At 39.6% G+C, this 9,893-nt stretch overlaps 1 protein-coding gene across 2 annotated transcripts; it reads right to left on the bottom strand.

Moving 5' to 3' along the window:
- Positions 1-411: 411 nt before the first annotated feature.
- On the bottom strand, positions 412-9,686 carry LOC141435675 (uncharacterized). Of its 2 annotated transcripts, XM_074098416.1 has the most exons (8): positions 9,661-9,686; positions 9,123-9,263; positions 8,038-8,166; positions 7,267-7,435; positions 6,309-6,455; positions 4,994-5,062; positions 2,457-2,627; positions 412-503 (listed from the first exon to the last, which is right to left on the bottom strand). In XM_074098416.1, the coding sequence occupies exons 1-8, from the start codon at positions 9,664-9,666 to the stop codon at positions 469-471; spliced, it is 867 nt and encodes a 288-aa protein (XP_073954517.1). In that variant the 5' UTR covers positions 9,667-9,686; the 3' UTR covers positions 412-468. The 2 variants fall into 2 exon arrangements, with proteins under 2 accessions (XP_073954517.1, XP_073954519.1); XM_074098418.1 differs by lacking the exon at positions 2,457-2,627.
- Between the last annotated feature and the right edge of the window lie 207 nt (positions 9,687-9,893).

Raw genomic sequence — 9,893 nt, 5'->3', positions numbered from 1 at the left:
GGTTAGCATCCATCCAGCCTTTTTTTATTTATCCAAATTATAAAATTGTAAATGCACTGCAAAGATACCACAATACTTAATTTACTTTGTAAGAGTTAACAACATGTAACATGTGCATATCGTGGTTTGCGCTCATCATATTCAATTAGCATGAACCAGTGGCGGATCCAGGAAAGTAAAGCTAACCTCCCCTCAAGCATTAGAGTTCTTCCGTCAAAAAACTATGTGACCTTGATAATTATATAAAAACCTACCCCTCAGCGGTGTCAAACCTTTCCACGCTAATCCAAGATTCGCCACTGGCATCAACTACACCAAAACAGTCAAAGTAGTCAGTATTTGACTCGTGGTCCTTCGAACACGATACTTTTTCGACTAATCGAACCACTGAATGCACTAAGTGTCTCTTCACTGGGCGTCCTTAGAGGCGGACTTGCGCCGTCGTTTCACGACGCGTTTAGGCGACAATCATTCGGCCTCCTTCTTGGCCGGTGGTTCCTCCGCTATAAAATAAAAAAAAAAAACAAGTTAGAAACAGGAAATTTGATTTTTAACAAACACGTAACACGCAGTTGTTAGACACCATACTTGAAAGCGGGTGATTGTTGTGAATATTAGTAACATGGATTAGTGAAACCGGTGATGGTTGCTGTCCCTATGCGTTTGAACTGAGTTATCACAAAAAATAAACCTGCAACTCTTGACATGCCTAAATTAAAGTTTACATGAACGCTGGAACACAAGTTTGAAAGTGGCCTAAGCGTTTTTGGTAACACGCGTGAATGCTTATAATTGAAACGACTTTGTTTCTACTAACAAAAAGTTTCCTATTGAAGTTTTTTATTATAAATTTTCAGTAACAGAAAGGCTAGCATGTCACGTCATTTCTCAATTTGTCGTCCAATTTGCGTTGTAACTGGTAACAAAAGGATTTGGCTACAAATGAGAAACTACGTGACACGCTAACACAGCATACTTACCACTTTGCCCCGCTACGGGTGTGCCAAAAAATACGAATCCCAACAGAAGCTAATAAAATAATGGTGCGGAGATATTGTCCTGTTACTGCTGTAGAATTTCTCACTTACCTAGTTTAGAATTGTTCTTAGCTAGTTCTGGGCAATAGAGAATATGCAAGTATTTTTTCTATATGTTCGAATAAATAATGACATTTACTATTTTATATTCCAGTTTTGTATCACGTTAATTTTTTTACGAGAAAATTTGTGTTCCATGCATATTCCCTATTACTAGCCCTGATTTTTGGCTATCGAATCGACCATAGCTATAGGTTTGACTGCAGGAAACGAAATTTGGATCTTCCATCGATTGCTATTTAAATTTGAGAATTGACAAGATTTCATTTTTTTAACATCTTTTAATTACTACAGGAAAAGAGTTTTGCCTCCTGAACATGGGAAAATATTTATTATAATTGATTTCTCCATATTAAAAAAATACAAAATTTTTAAAAAATATGTCTGAATTTGCCAACACTACAACAGAATAGATATGTTTCCTTTGCCTTTATCACCAGAAAAAGGAGCTGTCATAATTTTGATATTGTCTCTATGCAACGTCTACGTCAGATTTACGTGATCTTTTTTTTAAGAGACTAGACAAAAGTAATGGATCTATTGTGTCGTAGTTTTGGAGATATGCCCTTTTAGAATAAGCACATCTTAAAAAATTGCAATAAATTAATTAATAGTTGTAGCGAAATTTTAAAAATATCAGCGTTTTTCTCTTTCCAAACAGAATACAGAGAACGAATCAAATTATAGTCTTAGAAATATGAAATCTTGTCAATTTATTGACAATACGATTCGGAGCAATGCGTACGCATAATACATTAATAAATAATATAATATGTTTATTTTAACAAATTTTGTTGCTACATATTTATGAAAGCGTCTCTTTGCTAAAATTATGGTCAGGCCGAATGTGTCGATTCATATTTTTCCTTTTTGCATAAGTTTCCCTCTACGCTATTATCTAAAACTCACTGCCTGTGGTGCCATAAATCATCAGTGCCTGCGAAGATTTCTAATAAAAAGGTAATAATGATTTTTGGCAGCGAGTGTTTGACATTAGTTGTCTCGTCACCGGCTTGTACACGTCCCACTGTTGGGCAACCACCATGACAACGTCAGTTCTCTTTATACCTAGTTTGTCGCAATGACGGATCATAACATATTTATTAGTAACAAAATAACATGATATTTACATCGATTCGATAGTAACGATAGAGCTATATTTCCAAAAAAATAATTGAAATAATATGATATTATGCCATCCTATGGACATTTAAGACATTCAAGAAACTGTTTACGGTTTGTACTAGTGCTGCATTCTGACGGCAAAACATTGAAGTATTATTCCCTATTCATTATTCATACCACCAGCTAACTTGTCAAAGAACCCGTCAGAGTCAGACGGCGTCTGTAACAACTCACGCTTGTAGTCCGGATGCGGCGGCGCGGGGTGGGCGGCGTGCGCGGGGTGCGGCATGTGCGCGGGGTGCGGCGGGTAGTGGTCGGGCGCGCAGTACGGGTGCGGGGGGTACGAGGGGAAGCCCGCGTACCCCCCGTAGTAGCGTCCTCCGTACGGCGCCCCGTAGCCCACAGCTGTTGGGGTTAGAGCTTACACCACAACTCCCACAAGGCACCTTGGTCTTTTACCAACTAGCTTTCGCGGCTTCGTTTCCAAGAAAGAATAAAAAGTAGCTGGATTTTTATCTCGTCGCATTACGAAATACGAAAAATAATTTCTAAGTGATCTACTGATCTTCAAGGAATGTGTGCCATTTGAAGACTTGACATGAGTAATTTAGACTGTTCGTAAGTATAGTTTACAATTTAGATTTATCCAAGGTTTTTTATTAATATGTGTTTTGTACTGACCCGCTTCATCGCGCGGTTTTTTGTAACGTTAAATAAATGTAGTGAAAATAATATGCGACCCCAAATAGCGGTCCTCTAAATGACTATGTCTGAAGCCTATTTCGGTATACCCAAGTGACACTATAACTTAGTATAGTCTATAGTTATAACTTATAAGCGACACCGTAACATATTTCTAAAATTGATAACACGGTTAAGTTAGACCATCGATTTTTTAGCGTAGAATGAGGTAGCCGGATTTGGCAAGCTTTTGAAAATATAATCTACATTTTTCTGTAGACGAAGAGCTCCTCTTGTGAGGCAACATATCAGGTCTAGGAATGATCATACTGTCAAAAGTGATTAGATAGAAATGCCGGCAGCATGTGCCAAATGGGTTAATCTAGACTCCAGCTTATTACAACTATCAACAAGGGACCGTTATGATGTTGTTATCTCTAATAATTAATGAATGGAAACGGATTAATGTGAATATGAAGCCCAGAAAGCAATGGTTTGTGTTACAAACGATTTGTTTCACTAGGATCACACTAGATTCTCCTCATTTCAGTGTATCAATTTAACATCATATAAGAGTGGTTTGACTGTACGCCCCTGCAAAGGTTTTTTATCGGAATTTTCAACTGAAAAGTGTCATGCTTTTGTCAATTATCTCAGGTCTCCAATATACAGATTTCGCATACAAAAACTGTCATTTGATTGCGATTGCGTATCGTAATGTTTTTATATTTCATTTTTTTTACTTTTACTATTTTAATTTGACGCGTTACACTCTGAACATCGATCAATGTATGAAGATATTTGATCCACAATTAAAAAGTACTGAACAAACGTTTGCAGGAGTCAAACTAACCCAAAAATCTGTAATTTTCCGGAATAATTTGAAGACACTTTGTATAGAATCACAATTATTATAAAAGTGTCAAAAAGAGACACAGCTAAGGCGATCTAGTTGATTCTAGTGGACCAAATTAAAACTGTTTTGCCCACAGCTTGACAACGCAAAAACATATCACTCAACACAAATTCCAAATTAATCAAACCCGATAGAGATCAGCTCTGTTCAAGTGTCTTTAATGTACATTTTTTATTTAGTTTAGATTGCTATAGTACTGAGTCTATAGGGTTTGAAGATCAGTGCAATATTGCGCCAATTAATGAAACCATATCCACATTTATAGCTTTATTTCATTGAATATTTTCACCCCCAAATTTATATTGTGCTGACTATTAATTTGTGCACGTATTTATTGGTATTTAGTTCAGATTGCATGAATTCAAGAACAATAAATGGATGTTCATATCTTGTTTAGCTACTGTATCCAGACTATTCACTACTTTAACATCTGCATTTTACATGCCCTTTGCACTTAATCACACCGGATCCATAACAGTATGTAAACAAGATATGTAGGTGTCAGGGCAGAAAACAAATTGTAATCTTGTAAGAAAAGGTTTCAAGACACTGCTATACAAAGCTTATGGGATGTTAATAAATATTACATAATATTATTAAGGCGGTTATTACACTGCCATCGCGTTTAGGTGAAACGTGCGGTGCTACGGTTTTTTTAACTTTGACTGTAGTCTTGATTTGTATACAAAAACCAAAGGGTGTAAACACACTGACTCCGCTTCTACGCGACGGTACAGTCGGATATTTCGGAACGGCCAACGTGATCAAAAATATCGAAACATGAACTCTAATACCTTAATAATAGAGTGCATGTTCCGATATTTTTGACCACCTTGGCCGCTCCGAAACATCTGATGGCAACTACAATTTAGTGGCGAATTTCGTGCGGCAGTGTGATAACGGCCTACAGATTCATATATTTTTGTAGCTATGCTGTTAAGCCGAGTTTAGACTTGCAAAAAAAATCGTGCAAGTTGCATTACATTGCGAGGCAGAGTTTGTAGTGGCCAATCGAGCGGCGCAATGTAATGCAACTTGCACGATTTTGCTTGCAAGTCTAAAATGGGCTTAAGTCTTGTTTAACATTACCAACAACCAGTCTGCCCTGGCACTCCCAAATGTAAATGGTAGCGGTGTTAACAGAAAATTTTAGCGGTAAAAGGCGAGTACTCACCCCCGGGAGGAGGCGGTCCGTGAGGCGGCGCGTGCGGCGGCGCGTTCGGGTTCGGAGGCATCATCATGGCTAAAAAAATATTGTACAACTAGAGTTTACCCGCGGCTTCGCACGCGGAAACTATTCGATCTGGTAGTTACAATTGAAATTCTAGGAGTTTACAAAATTCCCCTGGGAATTCCCAAAATTTATATAATGGTCTTCATTGAGGTTGTGTAAATTTCCAGATTTTATCCCTATCACGTGGGAATATCGAGATATAAAGTAGTCCGTGTTATTCCAAACGTCCAGCTACGTACATACCAAATTTCAAGACACGTCCAGCGGTTGTTATTTCGAGATTTTATCCCTATCCCGTGGGTTTTTATTTTTTTATTTTATTTGACTGGATGGCAAACGAGCAAGTGGGTCTCCTGATGGTAAGAGATCACCACCACCCATAGACACCTGCAACACCAGGGGGATTGCAGATGCGTCGCCAACCTAGAGGCCTAAGATGGGATACCTCAAGTGCCAGTTATTTCACCGGCAATATCGGGGAATATCGGGATAATAAGTATCCTATGCTTTAATCCAGATTATAAACTAACTTCAGCCAAGTTTCATCCCAATCCGACCAGCGTGAAGAAGTAACAAACATACTCACTCACTGACAAACTTTCGCATTTATAATATTAGTAGGATTAGGCTGAGATGTGCGATATGTGTTGCGATGAATGTGTTTTTCATGCACCAATAGAAACGCTTCATTTACCTAGCGCTCGCTCCGCTCAGCTGTTTTCACTAGAGCTGTGCTATGCGAGGATTCCGAAACACTAGTTAGCTAATGTCTTTCGGAACTAGAAACAAGAGAGCGGTTTCCTTTTTCAGGAAAACGAAGACACCAACGAGCTTCGAGCGAGTAACATTGTAGTTGTAATGTAGAAACGAACGACACAGACTGCCAATACAGAGCAATGAGCAAAGTAATCATTAAATTACTGTCACTCATTAATGGCATTAATAATGTACCATGCGCTAGCTTTAAATGTAGTATAATAATAATAATAAATATAGCGGCATAGAATCTTGTTTGTCTAGGCAGAGACGAAAGACAATTTCAAGTTAACTTTCGTACTAAAATTATTTGCCGGTAGTTAATTAATCTAAAATATACACCGACAACCCTAAGCGTCCGCGCCGGAGTAAGAAGTAAAGTCTCCTAAAGGGTCGGAGTTTAGATACTTATCCTCTTTTACTATGTAGCAGTTGAATCGCATAGTAATAAAGGTTCGACTCGCCATCCCTGTCCTATAGAATTTAAAGCTTTAGTTACCATGATGGGGTGGAGAGGTCATGTGTTGGGGTCCGGCGGGGGCACCCGGGGCGCCGGGCGGGGCGTGCGGCGCGCCGGGCGCCGGGGCGGCCGCCGGCGGTTCCTTGGCCTCTACCTTCACCTCTGGATGCTCCTCTTTGCGTTCAACTAAGAACATAATGCACACTCGAAATCAAGAGATATTTTTACTTTAATAACTTGTCACTGTACAATCTTTCTCTTTTGCGAATTGTAAACTAACAAATTGACTGGTAGCTTAAGTCTCAAAGAATAGGAACGATTGTTAAAAATTGCTATTTTATTTATTATTAATGTTAAGCCGGGTCCAGACGAGTGTAACGGTACGTGTAATGTAATCTATCGTGTAATGTAACACGAATTCTACGTGTGGACGTCACTACGAGCATTACATGTAACGCTCGCGCGGCGCTCGGTGTTGATCCATCGGCTGTCGGTTTTTCGCGCGAACACAAAGGCGCTCGCAGTGTTCGTTCGCTTTGAGTTCGTGTGCCGTCCACACTCATCAATATACGTCCCACTGCTGGGCACAGGCCTCCTCTCCTCTCAAGAGGGCTTGGGCCATAGTTCCCACGCGGGCCCAGTGCGGATTGGGAACTTCGCACGCACCATTGAATCGCTTCGCAGGCTTGTGCAGGTTTCCTCACGATGTTTTCCTTCACCGCAAAGCTCGAGGTAAATTTCAAATGTAATTCCGCACATGAATTTCGAAAAACTCAGAGGTGCGAGCCGAGGTTCGAACCCATGACCCTCTGCTTGAGAGGCGATAGGTCAAACCACTAGGCCACCACGGCTTCTTCTTTGCCGTCCACACTGTTGACGCTAAATTACACGTAATGTTACATTACACGTTACACTCGTCTGGACCCGGCTTTACGTATGATTAAACCTTAACCAATCCAAAAGTTTACATCGACATTGTTATAACGGTTATCCATACCTTCATCATGTCCATTCTCTTCCTTCTTGACCTCAGGCTCTGTCTTATTCAGCTCGGTGGTGACGTGCCCATCGGGCTTCACGTCTGTAGTGGACACCTTATCAACCTGGGTTGGCGGGTTAGGGCCGTTACTCTCTTGTTTAATGGCGTTCTGATCTTGATCCATTGGCTGGAAAATATCATTATTAATAACAGATTTTTTGCTGATCACTTGTATTGCCATACAAACTACACGTCTGTACCAAATATCAAGTCAATCTTATCGCTAAAAGTGGAAGAAATTAGACTAACGACGACGATTAACTTGCAGTTTCTGTTAATTTGACAGGCTAGTTGGCGCCACTATTGTCAGGCTCGTTTAACAACTTCGACATTTGAAATTGGCATAGACTCAATGAACCTACATCTTGTCAAAGTCAAAGTCAAATATATTATTCAATTTAGGCTATAACAGCACTTATGAATGGCAAAAAAAATCTACCACCGGTTCGAAAAACCTCTGCAGAAGAATCCGGCAAGAAACTCAACGAGGTATATATTTTTTTTAAAACAGATTTACAATATTATTAAATGATATGTATTTAACACAACTTTATTTTTAACACAGTAGGTTCGCTATTTGAAGGGATCGCTTGTGTATCTTTGTTGTAGATGGTAAACTAGCCTGATTTTAATATTAGGGCCCGTAAGTTTGCGTCGATAAATGTGGAGAGACCCTTATTGTGAGAGCGTTCTTAGCATAGGAATTAAATGATTCGACTGTACATATACCTCGTCTTTCCTCTCGCAGACGTTGAGAGCCAGCGACTGCGTGGCGGGATTGATGCCGCGCCGCATCTGCTCCAGCGCTCGGTCGACCATGCGTTGGAACGTATCGTCGTCCACTGCCGGCTTGCAATGCTAGCGACACAAATAAAAAACCATAAGCTTGTTTTATAGATGATAGCTGATGTGGTCCTGTTTTTAACCCCCGACGCAAAAAGAGGGGTGTTATAAGTTTGACCGCTATGTGTGTCTGTGTGTGTGTCTGTCTGTCTGTGGCACCGTAGCTCTTAAATGGGTGGACCGTTTTGAATGCGGTTTCTGTTATTTGAAAGCAGGTTTTTAGCGATGGTTCTTACACATGTTTCATCAAAATCGGTTCAGCCGTTTTTAAGATATTGAACTTTGAAGTGACAAAGTCGGGGGTTTTGCAACTTTCTGTTGGTTAGGTTATTAATGAAATTATTACACGTGTTAAATCAAACTTAGTCTGTAAGTACTAACATTGTTTTTATGATTTATACTAACAAGAATGAAATCAATGTTACCCTTATGAAATATATAATTTATTGATTTATTTATTTACTACCTCGTTGATAAACAGGTGTCAATGTTTACATTGATCTCAATGATAGAGGCTGCATTTCCACCAGAGATATGCGAGGTAAGCTGAGCGGTGCGAGGATGCGTAGCGAGGGCCTGTAGCGGGCTCTTTTGAAATAAGCGAGCGGGGTGCGGTGAGGTAGACTAAATTAACTAAATACTTCATAACTCTTCTTTGTTTTGTATAACACAAAAAACCTTGCTCCGCTTACCTGTTTCCACTGGAGCTGCGTTGAGCACGGATAGGTGAATGAAACGCTTCTATTGGTTCATGACAAACACATCTCTAACCAATGACATGCTTTGAATTTTGAGTTGATCTCCATTCAATAACAAAATAAGAGCGTTGACAGGCAACTAGAGTTGCCAAAAGCATGCGAGTCGCTAGTAGAAACGTAGCCTTATCCTAATTTTTAAGGAAGATTGACTATTACTTCTTAAAGCAACTTTTACTTATAGTAAGTAGGCATAGAAAATGGCTCTAGTAATACCTTCTTCAACTCTTCCTGGAAAGCGTCGCTGCTCTCAATGAATTTGCGTTTCTTGGCCTCAAACTTCTCCTCTATCTGCTGCAACTCATCCTCCAGTTTTTTCTGGTGCATTGTCAGAGATTGCACTTGTTTCTTGAGAATCTGATAACAATTGAAAATAGTTTTACTTCAAATCTGCCAGTACCAGTTTCAGAAAATATAATTTTTAAAATCCGATCTCGATATGTCGGCGATACTTTTGGCCGGTGCATCGTCACTTCATACAATGTGGCGTACATTGAGGGTAGGTAGCGCTAGTGCTGACTACCCACTGCAAGATGTCCATGTTATCGCGGAAAGGTAACACATGGATCGTAAAATGCGAACAAAATTCGAACACATTTCGAACTTTGATCTCATATTTTACAAACCCTGGTAATAATTCTATTATTAAAGGCAGCTGTCACTCGAAAATGAATTGTGACTTACCAACGTCATCCACTTACCTATCATATTTCGATTTCTAAAATTGATAACCTAAACAGTGTGCTGAGCGTACCTGCATCCTAGCGGTAGTAACCACGGACCGCAACGTCCGGCACGACGTGTCAGAGAAATATTTCGTTGATCAGCCGGTGGTTGCGCAAGTAACGCGCGTACGCAATATGCTCACTGACAGCCCTTCATCTTGGTCTGTAAATTAAATAAAATATGTATAATAAAAGTTTTAACTACATAAAATGTCATACTAAAAACTCTTTATACAACTGTACAGTCAATCATTTCATTCAT

Source organism: Choristoneura fumiferana, chromosome 15, assembly GCF_025370935.1.
Source record: "Choristoneura fumiferana chromosome 15, NRCan_CFum_1, whole genome shotgun sequence".
NCBI lineage: Eukaryota > Metazoa > Arthropoda > Insecta > Lepidoptera > Tortricidae > Choristoneura > Choristoneura fumiferana.
Note: the sequence above shows the minus strand (reverse complement) of the source record. Positions and strands in the feature narration are given on the sequence as shown.